Here is a 21833-nt window from a genome sequence, read left to right as displayed (position 1 = left end):
TTATTCTCTACCACCACCTCATCTACGGCGGACGGCATTTGGTCTTGCCTTTCATAGCTCATGCCTTTGTTTCTTGCGTTTCTGGGACTTTGGGCTGCACTTCATCGTTTGCGTTTAAATGGCTTTTTCCCCGCTACCCGTTTTTTCGTCGTTCGTCATAATAATCTCTCGAGTCATGCAGGCGTTTCATCTTGTGTTTTTATTAGGGCTTTGGGGGGATACGGCAATCCTTACGTTTGTGGAGCTTACCCTTTTCTGTTACGCTCGTGGGAAATACTATAGGTTTCCTTTGCTAAAAACCGAGCTTTGGCGGCTCTCTCCGTCGCTTTTTTAATGATGTCATTCAAAAGTCGAATGTTCTGGCCGTCTGCGATTTTAATCGGCTAGACCGTTATCTTGTCGCAACTAGAGCTCGCGTACAGCTTGGGGCGTAAAGGTCCCGTGTGTGACAATTACTTTGTTAACGAATCGCACGCACATTTGCAATCGAGATCACGAATATTATGGTTCCCAGTAGATAATGTTAACCTTCTTTTCGACATTAAAACAATTGGCGAAATGATATGATCTCCAATCTGGAGGATCTATCCGATCAAATCACCCATGAGTATCCTCTCATACCGCTCCACGACCTCTCTGCACCTCAACAGCACCGCGGCCGCAAGACCTTTCCTTTCCTCGCCGGTCCCTTCGGACCCATCACTCCCCTCGAAGACTCTACTGACCCACTCCTGCGTCTCCACCAGCTCTTTACTCCTCTCCTCCGCCAACCGTTTGCTACTTCTATCCTCCTTGCAAACGTCAAATATCGTCAACAAGCCGATCAACACCGCATCCAACACCGTTGAATTCTCAAGCGTAATCCTGGTATGTCGTAGGCTTAGCAGTATATCCCAAAACCCGTCTACCATCTGCGGGACCATCAACCCGTTCGGTCCCGTAGTATGTAACAATACCGTTAATGTCTTTATGTATAACGCGAGTAAATGCGGTATCAACGTATCGGAACTGGCACCGCCGTGGTCTTTGACGTATACCCACCATCTACCGGTGAGCGGACCGAAGAAGGCCGGTATGACTATCTGAGAAAGTTTATTGATACCTGGCTTCTTACGGTTGGCTTCTACTTCCATTCTTGTTGAGAATTTTCTGATTTTGATGAGGTTTGGTGCTGTTGATAGTTCATCTGCAGCTTTTGCGGCGATGGGTTGGAGGATACTGTCCTTTAGACGGTTGGAGATCGTGTCTATTGCTGTATCCGGCGGTGATGCGTAGATGTCATGAAGACGTTTTGGAAGCTTCTTCGATGGGAATCGTGCCTTTTCCTTTTCCGAGGTGGAGAGTTGGAGGTGGTAGAGCGGTGAGTCGCCCGGGATTTCTTCACCCGATAGTTCCGTTGCTGCTATACCTATTCCGCTGAGCATTACGCATCTTTCGGCGAGGGAGTAATCACCCTCGAAGATTCGTTGGGAGGTCCAGGGGCCTGAAATCAACGGGAGGGTGACGAGGAGTGATACCACGGCTTTCAGACGTAGGTTATCGAAGTTTTCCATGGAGAATTTATCTTGCATGCCTACTAAGGCGGTTAGGAGGTCTATAGCGTGAGCGGAGACTTCGGTGCCATAGGTTGCCTTTCGACGGATTAGGACGGCGGCGTGAAGTAAGGCGATCTTTTGTTTGTCGAAGGAGTCGTGGTCGGTGAGGAGGTAGAGGAGGTCGCGGATGTAGACCGGCGGGGGTATTTTTTTGCGGTTTACGAGGGTTGCATCGTCGTCTGAGTCTTCGGGGTCCGAGTCGGGTTTTGCGTAGGGGATCAAATCGTCGTCGGAGCTGGGGTCGACTTCTTGGATCCGGGTTGAGGGGGTGCCTGGGCTACCGGTGATTTCGATGATGGTTGGGTTTTTAGCTGATGATGATTTGGGTTCCTTGGATGGGTTCTTTGGTGATGAGGATTCGAAGATCTTGTCTTTGAAGATGTCGAAGTTGGGCATTGTATCGTCGACGTTTACCAATGCCCTCCATTTCGCAGCTTCCTCATCAGTCGCATCCAACGAATCCTTGAACTTCAATTGTCGTTCAGTTTTATCCACCAGGGAGGAAATAGTCTCCCCCACGATCATCCCCAAGAACCTAACCCTCGTATTCGTACTAGCCAAATGGTTCGACACTCCGTTCGTAAACGACGATGATCTTGCTATAATCTTCAAATAGCTGGGAGGCTGCGAATGAACATATCCTGCGCATAGCAGCAGACATTGTGCGTTGACTTCCTGGTGTATAATCGGTGCATGACGTATCCATAGATTTTCTCCAAAAGTTTGGACCTGGCTTTCCAATGCCTCTTGGAAGATCGTGGGCGCCTCTGTTGATGCCTTTAGAGCGCATATGATTGCTCTTCTGATACCGATCGGTTCACCTGATCCTGGTCCACCGTTTACTAGTATCCATTCGAGAAGGACGTCTTGATATCCATTTTGAAGACCGTCGTCTAAGATGCATAGTTCTTCTATTATTTTTGCGGCGAGGGACACGTGTTTTTGGTAGTTTTCGTTGTCCTCCGAGTAAACTGGGAGGTGATGTTGGGAGAGGAGTTTGAGGAGGGTATTGATGTAGTTTCCCCTTTCGTGTTCTTTGAGATGGGATAGGAGGAGGCGGAGGCGGGTAAAGATGTCTTTCGTTAAGGTCGATGGGTTCAAGTATAATTTTACATCGACCAGGCTTTCTATATTTTCTATTAGTATTCAATGTTCGCGAATATATGGGGTGAAATGTCGTACCAGTATATCCAAGCCCGAACCCGCGAGCTAGAACACTCGCAACAGCCTTCCACGCATCCGTATCGTTTATATCCATCTCATTCACCATCTTCAAGATGTTTTCCCTCATCCACGCCGTATATTGCTTCCCATCGCCGATCCAAGAATATCTTCTCCTTTCAACTGCCTCATCCGCCTCGGATATCGCAATATCGGCTTCAGCGGCCACGGATAGAACCTTCCCACCAGCAACCAACCCCACAAACTCCTTCCATGCCATTTCCTTCTTCCTATCTTCTGCATCCCGTGAACCGCTTGTAAACTTCAACCCTTCCCAAAAGGTTTCAAGAACTCCATTTCCTCTTAGAATATACCCCAATACGTCCATTAAATCTCTAATCTGTACTAGCACACCTTCCTTCTTCCCAACACCCTCAATATCAGCCTTAATTACCGTCACATTCTTCGGTCGTCCAGCGGTTGGAACTTGTTTTAGTAGTAACCGAAGACGTTCGATAACCCCACCGAGGCCCACGATACTCCGAAGACATTGGAATAGTTTATTCCTATCTGCTCTATGCGAAGGTTCTGGAGATTTTAATATTCCCCAGAAAGCAGGAATAATGTCGATAATCAAGACGTTGACAATACGCGATGTAAGTGGTGATACCGAAGTAATATCAAACGTCGGAGGAGGCGAGGTTGTTTCATTTTGACGGGTATCAGTCGTGGATTGCGATTGCGATATTAGATAGCTGAAGGTTATAGATAGTTCGGATAACGATGGTTGAGAACGCAGGATTTCTAATGCATCTTCTGGAGACGTTGGTTTGCGATTGCTCGATGTGGAAGTAGTCGCGGTAGATGATAGTTCCTCCACAGGTCGGATCGAGGTTGTAGAAGATAACTTGAGGTCTATCGCCCCTTCTGGGTTTGATGTTTTGAGGGAGGTTATTCGGATGGGTGTTAGAAGGCCGTCCATTGCATCATCTAGAACCGGACGGTGAAGCTATAGCTTAGGCTTGGTGTTTGACGGACGCTAAGAGGTTTATATGCGGTAGCGAACAACGCTTTTTTGGAGGTTAAATTACAACAATTTGAATCCTTGTCATACCATGTTTGGGTGGGAGCCAAATGGCGGAAGCAATGTATCATAGACAGTATTATAATACAAGCCGTGAAGGTATACACTCCTTGCAAAGGCGTGGTTCAAAGTTAACTGTCTGAAGACGCTTGATAAAGAAAAGAAGAAGAAAAGCGGCGGACGCAGAAAGTGGTAGTTACTATACGTTCGAAACTTTCCCAAGCCACCGTAATTGCGCAAAACATACCAAAGCACCAAGCAGGTACGGCAAGGTAGTAACTGATATATGGAATGCCCTTTGAGAGTATGAAATCATAATCATATCGTACAAAAGGGAAGTAAGATAAACATCGAACGGAAAACAGCGAAATAACACAAAGAAATAGCTACCCCAGTCTAAAAAATCTTGATTATACAATTCGCTAACGAGAAAAACTGGAAAAAGTAACTGCACTTAACTGCACTGGGGGTGCTGTAAACTTCTCGGTAATTAGTCCAACTCCGGGTCAGTCTTCAAGTTATATATTGAATATAATGGATATATGTAAACCTTGGGTTTCATGACATCTAATCGAATCCGTTAGTCAGCGGTCTGGCTTGCCTCGCTCGCGAAGCCTTCGGTGTCGGACTGCTTAGCCTGGTCCACGCCGGGCTTTCTCTTCTTTGATATTTTAATCCCGATAGGCGGGTTATTAGGCCCCGAAGCAGGCCCCGGCTGCCCTTTCCCTTGGTTTTGCATTTGCTTTAAGCCATTGGCAAAAATAGCTAGCGAACTGTCGAGCAAACCCATCATTCTATTGAGCTCTGTCAGGACCTCTTCGTTCGAAGCACTGGGGAAGAAAACGTTGGGGTTTATTGCAACATTGTAAGGCATCCCCCAGGGATCCATTGGTACTGGGGGTGGTTGTGACGGTATACCGAGGTGGAACGACTGTGCATGGCTTGCAGCCGTTGGGGTCGGAGTTTGTGACCCAAATCCTGAACTATTTGCGAAAGGCGAAAGGAATCTTCCGGGCGAATGAGGGAGCTGTGGGTTGTTTTGGATCTCGATACCATGGATCGAGGGAGCAGGAAGCTTCAAGCTTAGATCTGCCCGTTTGAAGCCGGGAGTCCCCCGTGGGGTCGAATTGACACTAGGAGGGGTGGCTGTTATGACCGACGGGACTGACGGTTTGGGGGTGTCTGAATCCACAACTAAGCGGGGTTTCGACGATTGAGGGGTTGACTCTACGGATTTGGTCTTATTTAAATCGGATATATTTGGGACTGGGGGCACCGGTTCGGAGGTGGGACCGTCCCGATAGGATACCTGGGGTGCTGAGAGGGACGGTAAATGGTGTGTTTTTCGTCCGGATGCACCGTTAACAGCATTTAACCCTGATATCCCAGCCGCCCCCATAGCATGGGTGATCTTAATTCGACTCCTCGGTGGCGAAGACGGGGCAGACATCGGGATCGTCTCCGAAACCTTCCTGGATGGATCCTCTGGTGTTTGAGGGGGTGGCATCGCAGATGGTTTCTTCATGGGCGATGTTGGCCCGTGTCCAAAATGCGTGGGAGCAACATCTGCACTCTTGCTCGGCATGTGTAAGCCTCTATCGCTTCTGTGAGAACGGCCGCTAGGTGGTTTATCTGGGCGGTCTACGTTAACCGAAGGTGCAAGCATAGGAGCGGAAGGGACAGTGGGAACGACATGTGCCTGTGATAGCGGGGTCGTAGCTTGTCTCATTGTTTGAAACTCCTCTACCGACGGTAACTCGATTTGCATTATAGGAGCCGGTGAAGTGCCCTTTGGCGCAACTATATCGCCATTGATTTCATCAAATGAAGGGAGGTCGATGGTCATCAAAGGTTCCGGGCTAGTCGGCCTCGTACTTGCCGGTGACCTGAAAGAAGGTGGGGGAGGTTTGTGTGAGGCTGGCGTCGGTTGGAAGGCGGGCTGCAACGTAGGCGGTGGGCTCGTGAGACCGGTAGCGGATGGGTTGCTCGCGAAAAGCTGCAACAGGGGATGATCTGTCCCGGCGTGAAGGGGCTTCGAAGTCGCGGTTGTAGGAATCGGTTTGACAGTATCAGTATTATCCATGGAGAGAAACGAAGTGAGAGAGCCCTGGGGTATATGCCCTTGGGCATAATTGATATTCGTAGCTGCGGTCTCGTCCACATTTTCGTCGAAGTCCCATGTTATCTCATCGTCATCTGCTCCACGCATGGCATTCATGGCGTGCGGTCCTCCCATTAGAGAGTTTCGGACGTTTCCTTTCCGTTGCCATTCCTCAAGCCTTACGACGAGATCCCTCAAAATGGAGACTGGCGTCCGGCTGACACTCTTGAGTAACTTCTGTTTCGCAAGCTCTTCGCCGGACATACGCTCTTCTGGCATCTCACACAGGCAGTAAGAAACGAAATCTCTCAGTGCCTGCGACCAGTCTCCGCCCTCTAGGCGGGAAGGGGGCTGTCGGGGAATCATCAACAAAGCTCGCATTGGTTCCTGGTCGTGGTATGGGGGGTGGCCATTTGCTATTTCTAGGATGGTAATCCCCAAGGACCAAATGTCGGCTTTGTAGTTATAGCTCTGATTCTCGAGGATGACTTCGGGCGCCATCCACCACGGCGTTCCGACGAATGTACTTCTCTTGACATTAGGATTTTGAACCAGTGCGGAAACGCCAAAGTCGCAAAGTTGCACCCTCCCGTCGTTCCCGACGAGGATATTGGCAGCTGGACGAGAGTATTAGCTTAACCCGCAATAATATTATGAATCGGCAGATCCATCTCGAACGTACCTTTGACATCTCGATGGATGACTCCGAATTTATGTATAAAAGCCAGCGCGCTCACTGTCTCTCGGATAATGATGTTAAGGTATTTCTCACTGATGCGACCCGGTTTCATCTTGGTGCTGTCTTAGCTTCTCCCGGTAGCACGATCGGTTTGGAGCTTGAAAACACCTACCAATGTTCTCACACTGCCCCCGCTGCAGTAGTCCATAATAATCCATAGCTCATCCCCTTTCATAAACGCTCCATAGTACTTTGTAACATTGACACCTTCCGCGGCTTTCAATTGACTCAGCAGCTGAATTTCTTGCTGCACGTCCACAAGTTCCTGTTCCGCGACATCGAGACTGAGGATTTTAACGGCGACGATTTGTCGGGTAGGTTTATGGACTCTGTGAAAAGCGATGACAATGCTACGTTAACTTACGAACCCCCTTACATCTGTACGCACAACCTGGGCAAGGTCGCTCCACTCACGCTTTGAACACAGATCCAAAAGAGCCCTTTCCTACAAGATCCGTCTTCTCGTACTCATCGGGGGACTGATGATAGTTATACATCTTGCCCGCCATACACTACAACCCGCCCGGCCCTCCCCGTGCACAGCTCAACAGCCAGCCGGCTGGAGCGGCTTCCCCTGTTGGGAAAAAGCTATGATCGTCTCTTTCAAGCTCTCTGATCTTGGTATTGCGTGGGAGAAAAGCAGTACGAGGTTGTTCAACCGAACAGTATCGTGAAGCTTCGTATAGCTGCCATTTTTCGATCCGGTGGTATCGCAGGTTTTTGCTGTCGCTGTCTTGAAAAGTCCCCCCAAAGGTTTCCCAAGCTTGCCGGCCTGTTCGTTTGGATTTGGGGAACAAGAGTCGGGAGAGTCGAAGGGTGTTTGGGGAATGGACCCCGGCGGTCACGTGATGCATCTCACCACCTTTACTTTGGCTGGAGCTGCCCAAAATGAAGTAAAAGAATCATTGAACGGAAAGAACGGAAAGCAATTGGGTCAAGTTCGGTTGAAAAATATAGAATACGAAGATGGACTAGATACAAATGAAGAAACGCCAACCTAACAACCTAATCTTTCTTAGATCCGCTATTATAACAAACCTGAACGCCACCATGATGGTACCCCAAACGCTAAGCCCAGACGATATACGCATATGCAGTGAAAACGCCTTAAGAAAGAAAGATATAAAAAAAGAACTTTTAGGTAACGATATCACTCATCGTCACTCTCATCTTCCTCGGAGTCTCCTTCTTCATCCCCTGTTTCATCATCTTGACCGTTCTCTCCGTCGTCTCCAGACTCATCCGAATCGTCGTCGTCGTAACCATGCCCTTTCATCCCAGGGACGGGTTCCCATTGTTGGTATAGTGGCTCAACCCATGCCTTCGAATGTGACAGTTTGAACGGGTCAAACGGGAAATACGTCTCAAGCTGCGTGGCTTCTGGAAGTTTTGTACCAGAAACCTCGCTGGAGAACAAGTTTCCCCGTTTGTTTCTCTCCATTATCGAATAGCAGTAGAAGACACCAAAGTGGCTTGCAACCTCAGCAAATTGGTTAACGACAGTTTGAGAGCAGACCTAAAACATGCCGTTAGCGTTGTCCGAAGCCAAGATCAAGACATCTGCTAACTCACCTTCAGTGGATTGAATCTAGAAGTCAGAAGCCGATCAATTATTTGAAGGCCGGGAGCCCATGACTGCGAACCTCTGCTGATATCCTCGATTGCCTCATCCTCTCCAACAGGGAGGGGTGTTTTCCCTCTAAGATCCCGCCACCTGAAACAGAAAATGTACATAATGGCTTGGAAAACTGCGTAAAATCCCCCAAATTTCCGTACGTTCGGACTCGTGCATTCCACCTCTCGATCCCTCAGGTACTTCTCCAGCCACTGGCAAAGAATACGGACGACGGACCTTACATCATCTCGCTCAAGTAGCTTCGCCCTAGCTACAAAAGACGCAGTGTATGCTGCTGCCGCCTGACGAGCAACCTGAGGTTTTTTCGGATCCATCGCGCGTTCCACAAGCATTCCCAGAAATTTGTCCATAAAGACCGGTGATTTCTGTGCCGCCCAAAAAACAACAAACTGAACATATTGCGATTTAAATGTTGTCAGGATGATGTTGTCGAAGAAATGTAGGAGTAGTTCGAAGTTTTCTAGGTCCTCTTGGCCTAGTTCCGCGGTGCTATCTTTCGGCAGCTGGCTATCGTAGTACCCAAAAACGAGAGCAAGCATGCCGTCAAGCTTGTCGACTGTTTCCTGGATCATTTCTATGGTCCGAGGTTCGCTGCTTTCCGGGTCTTCCTCATCTTCATCGTCGTCTGCATCGCTATCCTCGTCTTCGTCATCGTCATCCTCCCCGATACCCGAATCCGACAGGTTCTGTCCGTTTTTCGACTCTGGTGATAAATTGAGCTGCCTATCGAGCTCTTCACCCTCGCCTTCCTCTAAATCCTCCAGGTTGATTTGTATTTCACCGTCGAGATTGATCATCTTTTCAAAGATCAATCCGAGTATCTTTGCCTTCCCTGCCGGGGCATATTTGAGGATCGCAAGCAAGTTCTTGACGTAGGTCGTCTGGTGTATTTTCTTTTGTCCTTTAAAGGGGAATGCCGCCGATATAGCCGTGAACAATGAGTTCCATACTGTCGGCGCGAGTCCTAGTATCGTCTCCAGCATTTTGTGTACCGTCGCGAAGACGTCCGATCTCGGGCTAACGTTGGAACCGAATTCTTGGGCATCCTTTACGGTTTCTAGAAAAACATATTAGCCAATAGCACTAAGGAAGAAACCGAAAAAGCTTTGCGCCCGTACCAAGTGCCAAGTGCTTAACCAGCATTTGCACCACTTTCGCGGTATGTTGCGGGTGGGCAGATATGATCTGGAGCAAGAATGCCATGTATTTTCTATAGAAGGATTGCGGCCTCCCCGCCCAATTCGTATGAATGATATCGCCGATAAGAGGAGCGCAATTCCCATCCAATTGTGAGATGACTCGCATCAGGCATTGTATCGTTTGCGAAAGTTCGGTTGCGTCTGGTGCCGATGGATCCGAGAGTCGAGCTGTAAATTTCTTCCTCAGTTCCTCGAAACGTTGCGATTTACCGTTCTAAAATCCAATCAGTCATGAGGTTCCCATCTCGGTCGATATTTGGATTGACGAGCTACCTTGTTCTGGTCTTCCAATGCGGTCAAGATGATCTTTCTGCGAAGGTCCTCGCTGAAGTCTTCATCCGTAAATCGGACCTTCTTCGCGGGACGGTCGTCCGCAGATGCCATTGATACGTCCGAATCTTCGAGAGTCGATGCTTCTCGTTTCAAAGCCTTTCGCCCCACCATGGCGGGTGGTGCCGGCGCCGACATAGTGTCCATCGTCGGCTCTGGCTCATACAGGGTAAAGGTACCAAAAAAGGCACGAGACCAGGTATACGTTGGTATATTGGAACGATAGAAAGGATATGAATCCCGGAAAGAGGTCGGATCCAGTGTCCCCTTATCAAGTGGGATTGGTGATGAGATCGTGGGTGTGAGTGGGTAAGGATAGAACTGAGAGGGTCTGATAATTTTTTGATCTCAGTTTGAGGATTTTGGCCGAGTCGAATTTCTGCCTTTTTTACTTTTTTGGCGCCACACTAACCAGCTTCGGATCATCGATTATTCCATATCAGGAAACTCAACAAATACCACACCAAACACAAGTTCGAACACTGATCATTCCGATCACAATAGTCATCTACAGCCCGGTTCTCTTCCAAGCTGGTTCCCAAGTCGGCCCTTGTGCTAGCCATAAACCTGAAATGATGCAGTTCATGGAATATCTCCATGCTTTTTCTTTACAACACTCCTAGTATTTCGAATTAATTGGAATCAATATATAGCTTGGAAACTCTCACCAGGCCATAATACCGCGGACTACGTACGCAGAAATGGCACATCTAGATATGGTATCTTCTCCCCGTATATGCCAACAGTTTAGCTCGGGTCTCTAGTACCAAAGTTTGTAGGCTACATATACAGGAACACGCAAGTCTCTTCCTACACGAAGCCGTGAGTATCCGTATTTCGAGATCACACAACTGATAAAGCGGTTTCGACAGCTCGCAGGTCAAACTTTTAGATAAATTGTAGCTATACATGTAGAACAATTATATTGAAGGGTATAAGACAGCCCACAAACTATACGACATTATTCGGAACTTCCCCACTTCCACTCTTCTCATCCACGGCCACCCCTTCGTCTACATTTTCCTTCCCCTTCTTCACCTTCTCACTCTTCTTCCTCGCCTTAGCCGGCTGTATACTCTGCAGCTTTGTACTAAGCGTATGCTTCCCCACAAGTAAACTAAACAACAAAGCTGCCACGCTGATACCGACAAAATACCACCACATAACACTCAATGATTCCGCATAAGCATCTTGAATCGGTATTCTTTGATCTGGCGGCAGTCTGCTCACGGCGCCAGTACTAGAGGCACCACCGTTCCCTGAGATTAATCGTGCGGTTTCTGGGGTCAGGTGTTGCATTATAGATGGGATTCTGCGATTAAATTCGTTGGCGAAGATGACATTTCCGACAGACACACTAGTATGAAGCATCATTAGATTGGTCCTCTTCCTTCCTTCTTTCTGGGTTTTCGGGTAGATTTGTTTATATACGTACCCAATAGCAGACGCGAGGTTTCGGATGAATGCGAATGCACTCGTGGCTACCGCAATATCGGTAGGTTGGATCGTGCTGTGGACTGTTCGACTTGTCAGCGAATACAGGCCCATGGCTGGGAACTCTACATCACATACTAGCGATAAGCGGAGATTGAAAGTTCGGTCCAAGACCGAAGCCGGCAATGAATTGGAACTAGAATTTCTTGTCAGTATCCAAGTCCGATCAAAGTATCATTGGCGGTGGAAACTTACGAAGACAATCTTCACCATCGGAGACGTTCTATCCCAATCCACGAATGACCCAGCCCCGGCAGCCATAAAGACCAAACCGATTCGCATCACAGGGCGGTAATTTCCAGTCTTTGCGATGATAATACCGGTACCCATCGAACTTACGCTCAACATAAAGACAAATGGTAGGTTAAGAACACCGGACATTAACGGCGACTTTCCGAGAGCCGATTGGAAGTACAGGGGTCTGAATTCCAGAGTGAGAAAGAGTAGCTTCAGCATTGCGGGGCAGGAATCTTACAGATAAAAGGCGCCGGCGATGAAAGTTTGAGCATGCAAGAAACAGATCATGTAACCTAATACCGTATTAGTATTGCGCATCGGAAATATAATATAAAGTGCCAGGCTGTGCTTACTCGCCAGTGCTGTTCGATGGCCAAATACTCTCGGAGGCATGATGGGGTTCCTAGTCGCCCAAGTTAGCAACGGGATCATACCCCAAGAAATACGGCGAAGCCCCTTACGCTGTGACTTTCCATTCGATGAAAATGAGAGATACGAGCATGGTTGCGCCAATTATCAAGCAACAGAGAACCAATGGGCTATCCCAAGGCTCGGTAACTCCACCGGAGTCGATACCGACCTAAATCAACCGACGTCAGTAGCATATTCATGCTCTCTATCCTTGCGTGGTGCCTACCAAAAACAAAGTTGTTCCTCCGCTGGAAAGAGAAATACAGTCAGCCGGGGGTTAAGGACATGCGAGAAAATCTTCCAGCGCTGGGCATCATCCAAAACTTACACGGCGAAAAGACTTCCCAGCCAATCCACCTGCTTCAGACCCTCCATGACACCGATTTTCGGAGAATGTAGATGCAAGAAGTACCAAATAACAACCATGGCGATGAGACCAATCTATACCGGATAATATGTCAATCTAACCACTCAAAAGATTTTTTGAGATAGCCCACTTACCGGTATGTTAATAATAAAGCACCATCTCCACGACGCATAAGAAGCAAAAGCGCCCCCCAAAATCGGTCCGATGGCGCTGGAGATCGCCCACGTCGCCCCCACAGCCGCTGTTACACGACACCAATATCAGGTCCGGTTCCACAAATATTCTACTTCAAAAACAATATATTACCTAAATACTTCCCACGCTCTCTCATAGTTACGATATCGGAAACAGTGATGTTAACTAGTACCATAATACCGCCTCCACCAAAGCCTTGGATTGTACGGCCGGCAATAAGGGTTCCCATGTCCTTCGCGGCGGCAGTTAGGATACTTCCAACGAGGAAGATCACCGACCCAACCATAATTACTGGTTTTCGACCCCATATGTCGGAGAATTTACCCCAGCTATACAGGGATAACACGTTAGTCATACACGCGGAATATATTTTCTCTAATCTTTTTGTCAAAGTATTATCGTACCTCGGGATGAAAGCCGACGAGGCTATCAGGTATGAACTTCCAACCTAGAAATTACACAGTGTCAGCGGTTAAGAACGTTCGTGAATATAGATCGACAAATACAATATACCCATGAATACGCAACATCCCCCCCGAGGTCTTCAACTATCGCAGGTCTTTCTCATGAATATATCAGATCCTGATTCATTCCAAATATCAAAATTGTCGTGTGGCAACCTTCCGTGTTGAGACGGATGGCCCGTGCGTATTTCCAGCGTTCCCAGAATTATCTAATTGATTTGGATACTCACAGCGCACTAATATGATATCAAAAAATTAAAATGTCAGGAACACGGCCTTTCGAAATAGGGGTAGAGAGTAGCGCGAGAACTCACGTTGATACGATGGTCTGGTCCAGTGCACATAAAAACAGATTCATCTGTTGTAATTTCTGCATCAGCGGGTATATCCGATGATGTACAAGTCAAATCAGAAAAATAAAAAAACTTACGCATAAAGCACTGACGATTATGACCTTAGTTTTAGTATCTGCCGCTTCATAACTTGCAGTGACGGAATTGATAGGCCGTAATTCTGTTCCGACTGCCTCTTGCTCACTACTACTTCCTTCGCTCCCCGTTGAATGGTTTCCATTATGATCGCTGGAGGCCGATACGTCGTTTGACAGTTGCAGAACCGTAGCGTCTTCGCCTGTTGCCGCAGCCAGCTTCTCTGGATCCGTCTCTCCCATCCTAACTCCAAAATCGCGAAAGAGGTCTCAAGTCGTTAAGTCGTAAACGTTGCAACAATAGTTGAAAGATGCATTCATAAGAGAATAAAAATAAAAAAATAGAAGTGAGAGGAAAAATTATTTTAAAGACCCGTAAAAAATCAGGAACTTCCCAAGCTATTATCAATTCCTCTCGACCCAAGTCCTCCGCCGGAGCTAACCAGGCACTCTGCGCCGATGGCGCCCTAAATGCTCTTGTCGGGAAACGGCAAAAGACCCGTAGCTTTAGAGCTACCGGTGAATCAATCACCAAACGGCGAACCAACCAACCAACAGCCACAATAATGATGCAAAAGAAAGGCTTAAGCAAATTCTTCGGGCGAACTGTCCAGGGCGTTCGCGGTCCTGAGATCGTATATTATCGGCTGCATATATGATACATGCCTACCGAACCAATGGTGGCTACCAACGGCAGAAAAAAAAAAAAACATGCATGATCGTAGCGATAGTCTTTCATCTTTTAATGTCTCAACCCGGGTGCTATGGTACAATCGCAGAATCCAACTGTCCCGATAACGAACTTCTAGGTATAACGGTACAAACATGTGGGCCATGTGGGTCCTTAATGAGGAGATGAGTCGTAACCCCGGAAAATCTAAGAACTTAAAACCTGACTGGGGATTCGGACGAGCCCGCGAGCATTCTTGACTGGCAAGGGCCACCTGATCATTTTTCTTTTCACAACAGCAATGCGGACCCGTTTTGCCGCTTTGAGATATGCGGATAACTCGGTTGAAATAAGCTTATATAATCTTAGACCAACAGGGTGGGAGCACGAAATGCCGTCGATGTCAAGGACGTTGATGTAACCCATATGATCCGGTATACAAATAAGGCATTGGCCCGTGTGTAGCCTTGCTAACTACTGACCCTTGAACCTAGCAGATCGTGGAAAGCATTTGATTATCCGACCACGAGGACCGTTCGAGCTACGAATAGATCTGAAAGTGTGTTGTTGCCGATGTTGTCTCCTGGTCATCGAACATCCATCCCTCGGCGGTCTTGCGCTTTGCCCTGCAGCCGCTGGCACGCCGTCCATGCAATTTAAACACTCCCGGAATATCACGTTGACATTCCAGACCGCCTCAAAATCACGATGCCCAGCGAGGCGGATCTTCAAACGGTCGGTTTTTCTGAATTGCCATCGCCATGCGCTTGCTGGTAGCCTTAATATAACGTTCGACGGTTATTTTAGGAACTTGATTCGCTACGCGTTTTACGCGCAACGTTGGAGTCTGTGAGGCAATTTGTTGACGCGATTGAGAATGATGCGAAAGCAATGGGAGAGAACGCTAGGACCGTCACAGGTTGGTATTTTGTTTGCTCTATCTATTCGTTTCACAATATACCGATATACCTAACATACCTACCGCAGAACTGAGCAGACAATGGGGAGAAGTCATCCAGGAGGCTGCGGTTGCGGTGGGAGAGATCAAGCCAAAACCGCCAAGTGCTCAAAGATGACCACCTGCTCTGGCATCTTCTTTCGAAATACTTTAGGGCGAATGTATCATACCGGGGGATATGGGCATCTCTAAACAGGCGCTGGAGGTTATACCGCATACAATTAATGCTGCGAGCATAATAATTAGGTACAAACATGCATCTATCAGAGTATATAGCAAATGCATCGATACATCACCAGGCACGGTGACACTTTGCCTCCATCGGCGCTCGCACGTCAAGACTGGGGCGATGAGCTTCCAAATACTTCCAAGTACTCGCACTCTATTAACTTTGCAAAACATCCTGTTTGGCCTTTTCGATGAGCTGCTTTAGCTCTTTGTTCGTCCTGTCTAGCTTTTCCTGTAGCTTCTTTTCCGCCTTTTTAACATCATCAGGTCTCGCCGTTCCGGCCTTCTTGAGCTTCTCAAGATGTGAGAAATGCGCTCCTCTGATGTATTGTACCTTGTCTAGCCATTTCTGTCCGGCCTTTTGTACCAGTGTCACAGTGTTTTGTCGTGATTCTTTCGTCGGCATTGGGATGGGAACCTTGAGGATATTCGGTGTATTCGGAGAAACCGGCTGGGGGTTCATCGACATCTGCGCCAGAACGGTGTTCTTGATGTTGTTCACGAACTATACCACCTCCATATCAGCAATCTCCAAAAACGTTAATAAAGGATAGGATGCCATACACTCTCATCGTTAACCGTCAAAATGAACTCCCTCCCCTTGGGCGCCACGTGCGCAAGCTCGCTCAACCTCAACTTGACCTCCTTCCCACCGTCCTCCTTCTTCCCCTGCGAGATAGTAACCATCAGGTTCTCAACAACGCTAGGATCGACCCTCCCGCTAAAACTCTTCAGATGCTGAATCTCTGTTTTACACCCATCCACAGCATGTTTTACCGAATCATCGAATTTCTTAAAGTTATACGGATCATCGTTGGGTGTTTCTGCCGCCGCGGCGGTGTGAGCAGGGTTCGGTTTTCCCTTACGCGAGTACTGCTCCGGTGCTTCATCTTTTAGATTCGTAGGTCCCCTGTTCTTCTTTAAGAATACCGGGGTGGTGGAGATGGTCCGGGTAGATCGGACAAACGGTAGTCGTGGCAGTCCATGGTATGGGTGGCGATTTGAGCTAGAATTATTTTCCACGATGTAAGTGAACGGGGTCTTCACGGCCTAAAACCCAGGAGATAGAGAATGATGAATGAGCGAACAAGGTATGCGGCGCCACGTGGGGTGGTAGTTCTCGGGACTTACAAGTTTAGTGTGGCCTGGATAGGGTTTGTGGATAGTTGTCCGACAGGTTGAGTCCCCACGAGCCCTCGGAGGCTTGATGACGCCTGTTTAACGATCAATGGCCTTGAAAGCGACATTCTGTGGGGGGGGGGTGAATTGGTGAGACAGGCTGGACGGGGCGGTCGTGGTTTTCGATAAAATTTGCGAAACCCAGTGTAAAAAATGCAACACGTTCTATATGCGACCAACGAGAATAGATCCATGGAAGTTTTGGCAGGGTGCGCGAGGATTGTGTAATTTACAGTGTCACGTATTACAAGGGATGGTGTTTGGAATGGCTATATGTATGCGATACTGTATTCTACGTGGTATTGTTATATTCGGGATAGGTCAGGGTAAATTTAAAGCAGAATGCTATCGGTCTTGGTTTTTTCATGTATCTCTCACAGGCGTAATGGAATGAACAGGATAAAAAGTATTTTGGGACGAAATGAATTATTTGAGTATAAAGAAAGGGGGGAGTTGTTTACTAAGACAAGCTACAGAATTGAAGGAGTTTTAAAAAAATATATAGGTAAAGGTCGTCGGTACAGAGCGACGATGTCAATTGAGAGTGCCTGGAGAGACATTGACAGTCAATTAGGGAAAGGGTACCTATAGGAAAAGCAGCAATCATAAAACTCCCTTAAGAAAAACTCCATGGAATGCATTTACTAAAAGAGGGTATATTTTGGTAAAAGGAAATGAACCCAGGTTGTTGGACGTCTTCCGCAATCATCAAGGAAGAAGTCCAAAAAGAAAACAATAGAAGGAACAGCAGAAACAGGGTCCCGTGTAAAAGCGTAACGTAACGTCCGAATCGGAAGCAACCGTACCGAAGATAGCATTTAGGTCTTCACCCTCTTGCTGGCAGTTGATCCGGAATCAACCTCCATCGTATCAGGCGACTTCCGCTTCGAAGCAGTGTTATCCTCGTCAAACATTCGACCAATTGTAGGAGTTTTGAAGTTAAGTGGGCTCGGCAAAAGATTATCGTCACCACGCAAACCAGTGGTCGTCCAATCGGCAGCGAAGAAGGCAGAGGGAGATGGAAGCATATTCTCTACGAATCTGCTAGGGAGAGCCGAGATCGGAGTCTGATCTAATAAGTTGTTTGCAGCAGAGGTAGGAGCTGGGCGAGCGAACGGATTTGGAGGGCCGGAACCACCGGCACTCAACGGAGCACTGTTCCCAACGCTCGGAGAGGGTGGTGGGAGAACGGCACCGGGTGGGAGAGGTTCATGCGGGCGTGCGGAAACAGGATCGGCAGTTAAACCAGAGTTATTCGGAGAAGTGCCACCCGTGTTGGTATTAGCATCCTCCTCTTCATCATTAGGAATCTGGACCTTAAGAACCGGGCGCTTTAGACCACCCCCTGGCGTACTGATCATGGATGGAGTACGAGTCGGGGGTCCGATCTCTCCGGTGCCCGTCCTAATCAAGGGGAGTGCCTTCGGATCGTCCTCATTGGCTGGTGTCGAGCCGTTCGCTTCGTTCTTTATTAAAGCTTCTCCGGCAGCATTCTTCCTCGCCATGGCCCCAACGTCAATCGAGTTGGATCTGATAGGAGACCGGTCCGGCCCAAACCAATGTTGAGCAAGTAGTGAGGAATCTCCAGCAATTGGGGTGAAGATGCTTCTGGATTTGGTCCGGAGCCGTGTAATACCGTCCGAAGCTGGTGGATCCTCAACCATTTCATCTTGCTCTTCGCCATTCATCATAGGTTGGTCATTGGCAACCTGAATCTGTGGCTGATGCTGAGTAGTAGTAGTAGTAGTAGTAGGGTGATCAGGTATGATATGAGGAGGGACCTGTTGTTCATGCTGATGCTGGGGAACTTGCTGTGGGAGAGAGCTAGGCATCGATTGGCGCCTCAACATAGTCTCGTGCTGCTGCTGCTGCTGCTGTAAAAAAGCCGCGGCGCCGCCTGGGTGAGGGGCGTTCGAATTGAAGCTAAAACCGGGAGGAATGGTGGTGACTTGGGCTTGGGTGACAGCTGGGTTGAACTGATTGACATAGTTGAAGCCATTCGGCTGCCCTATCCCCGGATGTATCGGCTGTCCGTTTGGTCCGATGATAGCACCTCCAGACATGTGTCTTTGGTGGGGATGTGGAGCGTTACGACTGAGTGGGCGGGAGTGAGGACCAGGTCCAGGAGTTAAGTGACGAGCACCCATGGGGACAGCCATGTTGTAGCCCATGGAGTTTGTACGGTTGTGCATGGGTGGGGAATTAGATTGCCGTATGCCGTTCATCTCGACTGGCTCGTCATCGTCATCTTCGCCTTCGCTGTTTCCATTTTTGTTAACGTAGTCATCGGGTCCCTTCCTCTCGTGAGGCGCACCAAACTATATTCAGCACGTTAGCCGACCAGGTTTTCCATCCAAGGATCCTGTGGAATATATCAACTTACGTATTGCCTTCTGTCTAAGATGTCGTCGATGGAGTTTGAAGAAAACTCGTAGAGTTTCTTATTATTACCGAAAATAACAATAGCAACATCGGCGGAACATAGCACAGAAAGCTCGTAAGCCTTCTTAAACAGACCACCTTTCCTCTTCAAGAATGTTCTGCGGAAATCATATGATGTCAGTAGCCACCCCGACCATCTGCTGAATCTTGTCAATTGGGGTCACACATACACCGAACGATTCCTATCATCCTTGATAGCTTTGATCTCGATCTTACGTCGTCCCATCGTGTTTGAATTATAAGAATAAGGTGTGGATGCCGGGAATACTTGAGACCTATCGGTCGACAGATTCTAGAAAAGGGCTGAGAACCTACCGACTCGAGGACCGCAATGGTTCCTGGCGAGCGGTGAGAGGCGCGGCCTGTTAACTGGCCGGAAGTTGTGTTTGAAAATAGGAGTACCAAGAACCCGAGGTTTAAGCTAAACTTAGGGCACTATTGGTAAATATGACGATGTAGTGTGGTGCGGAACGGGACGAATCTATTTTTCGGTCGGAAGGTTAGATCGGCGACCTTAAGTATTATTGTCCTTATTTATGACAAATTGCCCGATAGGCGCAAGCAACGTCGGTCCAAGATTGGAGATAGGCCAGAACTCGTGGCGGATCCACGCAGGTCACGCTATAAAGAAACCGCTCAGGGCTGAAAATAGGTGGCTATTATGTTGTATTTCTCCAGCAATGGTAACAACTTGGTTTTCCACCGCACTGATCGAGTGAGTTAACAAGAATGTGACTGCAACTGTTGGACCAGCGCTGTTGATTCAGCTCTTTAGGGTTGGTCGAAAAAGGTGTTTGCGACGACGATTGCGATGATAACAATGATGCCCGAGCTAAACGAATGCGCGATGCAAAAGCTGCAGGGGGCAGATATTCGTTTGAAACAGAGAACCCAAAATGTAATAAAAGGATGGCGACTCGATATTCTGGATGCCTCGTGCTCTATGCAAATGCGAATGCGAAATCTGCGCGACGGAAGACGACAACGTTATTACTATTACAACCTTCCCAACGTTTGTGCATGTGGGAGTGGTGGTGGTGGTGGTATGTACGGCAGCTCTCGTATCACAACGCCGAAGAAAAGAAAAAGGCTTTTCCGAGAAAGGAAGAAGAGGAAGAAGAAACAATGGAAATGGATTACAGTAGTCTAATGGAGACAAAGGAAGTAAGAATCGGAGGAAAAAAAATAATTTTAATAAAAAAAAAAAAAAAATGTTATACGAAGTAAAAATAACGTTAACCTGAAGAATGACGACAGGAATGCAAGATGGCAAAATACAATAAAATAAAAAAACAAGGCAAAGGGGATTTGCGTAATGAGGATGGAGAGGGGTATACCATCTATCTATATACGATGATGTAGGGACCGATGGAGCTCTGGGATGTGAACTAACAGAAGACCACACTAAAATATGGAACAGCTTGAAAGGTGGGCTTGAACATGAGGCACTGTAGGTTCCAAACTTCACCAAAATTTTTTCCAACGAATCAAAGCATATGAGGGTGTGAAAAAGTATGGGATGGAACTAACCTTTGTGATCTTTTGGTGATCGAATCCGGATGACCGTGGGCTCTATCGATAGAAACCCACACACTCTGCTTGTTACACTTAAAACCGGCAGCCCAGGGTCTGAATGCGGTCCAAAAAGAAAGGTAAGGTACGAGCGACTGGGGGGTAAATGTTATTAGAACAAAGATGGGGTGGAATTTGGGTTATGGGGAACAGATGCTTCTAAGGTTAGAGTGCTTGTATGAATTTTTAGAAACACCATGCAGGCGACACCTTGTGTCCTTATAGACCGAGAGGGCTTTAACTGGGGAAGGAAAAAGCGGTGCTGCTGGAGTTATTTTGGTGGGAAGGACCGACCAGAATAGCACTGTAAGCGGGAGCGGGAGAAGAAAGGCAAAGAGTGGGAAAGGAAGAAGGAGAGCGACGGGCGGGTTTATATTTAGAAACACCGTCTGCCAAAGGGGTGCACACGCGCAAAAGAAAGAAAATGGAAGGGTAAAAACGAAAAAGAGATTTTTGACATGGACAGGACGGACAGGCCAAAGACAGGCAAGCTGCAGTGGGTCGGACCACTTGCGGTTAGGGCATCAGTGCAAAGATGTTCAGGTACCAAATTGCTTCGGGGGCTTTGGACGGTTGGGGTGGGATACATCCCTGACGGCTTCATTACGGACCTCGGCCAATCTGATGTACTAGTACATCTTTGTCTACATCCTCAGAGATGGATGCGACTGCTTACCATCTCTGGAGTTCACGAGACAACTGGTTATTCTCGAACGCACTTGAAGAGCAGTAGGCAGGCGGTGTCGACTAGACGCCATATGTATCATCACAACGTTCGCCAGGCCTTCTGTAATTTCACAGGCTCGAGTTCCTCAACTCAGCAGGTGGTTGAACTCATGATAATTTCGGCAAACCCCTGGTCCTCTCTCTGATTTCATCCGCGCAGAAAGTGACGGGATTTAGACGCAACCCGTGTTTGAGGTACATTCAATTGTCTGGCGGACACCTGGATGCCAAAAGCGGTGTGGCTTCCCGAATATGGCTTTTTTTTTCTTCTCCTCCCTTTTCATCCTAGAGGAAAAAAACCTTCATGGATTAATATTCTGGACGTCCTTTTGGGAATCGCCAAGGCGAGAGCAAACCAACAGAATCCAACCCTGCTATGCATGTTTGGTGCGCCGGCGCTTGTATCCTGCCCATGTGATTCGAGAGCCTACTTCGGCCAGCCAACAGCGAAGCGAACGGGTGCATATCATTCGTCAGCATCCATTAGAGCCTCTGATGTTCCGGACGCCACAGAGGATGCTGATTGGCTTTCGTAGTAACATTACGATGATGGAATTCGTGTGCTTGTCAAGCTTTCTGGGAAATTCAACATGCATCGCCGTGAATCAACCCGCCATG

At 47.9% G+C, this 21833-nt stretch overlaps 7 protein-coding genes across 7 annotated transcripts; 1 reads left to right on the top strand and 6 right to left on the bottom strand.

Annotated features, from left to right (window-relative positions):
* Positions 1-584: 584 nt before the first annotated feature.
* Positions 585-3738, bottom strand: DFL_007267 (uncharacterized protein; the record flags this gene model as incomplete). Its single annotated transcript, XM_067636822.1, has 2 exons — positions 585-2722; positions 2778-3738. 2 exons carry the CDS (start codon positions 3736-3738, stop codon positions 585-587), a joined length of 3099 nt encoding a protein of 1032 aa, XP_067488399.1.
* A 682-nt stretch (positions 3739-4420) lies between these two features.
* Positions 4421-7177, bottom strand: DFL_007266 (uncharacterized protein; the record flags this gene model as incomplete). The annotated part of the gene is made up of 4 exons (XM_067636821.1): positions 4421-6558; positions 6624-6732; positions 6793-7009; positions 7095-7177. The coding sequence occupies 4 exons, from the start codon at positions 7175-7177 to the stop codon at positions 4421-4423; spliced, it is 2547 nt and encodes an 848-aa protein (XP_067488398.1).
* A 653-nt stretch (positions 7178-7830) lies between these two features.
* On the bottom strand, positions 7831-9983 carry DFL_007265 (uncharacterized protein; the record flags this gene model as incomplete). Its single annotated transcript, XM_067636820.1, has 5 exons — positions 7831-8196; positions 8253-8394; positions 8533-9373; positions 9435-9729; positions 9789-9983. 5 exons carry the CDS (start codon positions 9981-9983, stop codon positions 7831-7833), a joined length of 1839 nt encoding a protein of 612 aa, XP_067488397.1.
* An 813-nt stretch (positions 9984-10796) lies between these two features.
* DFL_007264 (uncharacterized protein) lies at positions 10797-13683 on the bottom strand (the record flags this gene model as incomplete). Its single annotated transcript, XM_067636819.1, has 16 exons — positions 10797-11202; positions 11281-11362; positions 11418-11475; positions 11535-11760; positions 11815-11869; positions 11930-11979; positions 12038-12156; positions 12214-12235; positions 12316-12428; positions 12489-12595; positions 12661-12878; positions 12954-12997; positions 13063-13108; positions 13244-13249; positions 13328-13371; positions 13444-13683. 16 exons carry the CDS (start codon positions 13681-13683, stop codon positions 10797-10799), a joined length of 1836 nt encoding a protein of 611 aa, XP_067488396.1.
* Positions 13684-14818: 1135 nt separating this feature from the next.
* DFL_007263 (uncharacterized protein) lies at positions 14819-15186 on the top strand (the record flags this gene model as incomplete). Its single annotated transcript, XM_067636818.1, has 3 exons — positions 14819-14845; positions 14918-15029; positions 15098-15186. The coding sequence occupies 3 exons, from the start codon at positions 14819-14821 to the stop codon at positions 15184-15186; spliced, it is 228 nt and encodes a 75-aa protein (XP_067488395.1).
* Positions 15187-15453: 267 nt separating this feature from the next.
* On the bottom strand, positions 15454-16543 carry DFL_007262 (uncharacterized protein; the record flags this gene model as incomplete). Its single annotated transcript, XM_067636817.1, has 3 exons — positions 15454-15801; positions 15861-16302; positions 16428-16543. The coding sequence occupies 3 exons, from the start codon at positions 16541-16543 to the stop codon at positions 15454-15456; spliced, it is 906 nt and encodes a 301-aa protein (XP_067488394.1).
* Positions 16544-17293: 750 nt separating this feature from the next.
* DFL_007261 (uncharacterized protein) lies at positions 17294-19143 on the bottom strand (the record flags this gene model as incomplete). Its single annotated transcript, XM_067636816.1, has 3 exons — positions 17294-18793; positions 18859-19015; positions 19088-19143. The coding sequence occupies 3 exons, from the start codon at positions 19141-19143 to the stop codon at positions 17294-17296; spliced, it is 1713 nt and encodes a 570-aa protein (XP_067488393.1).
* Between the last annotated feature and the right edge of the window lie 2690 nt (positions 19144-21833).

The sequence above is a fragment of the Arthrobotrys flagrans genome, assembly GCF_004000055.1.
Source record: "Arthrobotrys flagrans strain CBS H-5679 chromosome Unknown unitig_8, whole genome shotgun sequence".
Lineage (NCBI taxonomy): Eukaryota > Fungi > Ascomycota > Orbiliomycetes > Orbiliales > Orbiliaceae > Arthrobotrys > Arthrobotrys flagrans.
The sequence above is the reverse complement of the archived record's forward strand: the minus strand, read 5'-3'. Positions and strand labels throughout refer to the sequence as shown.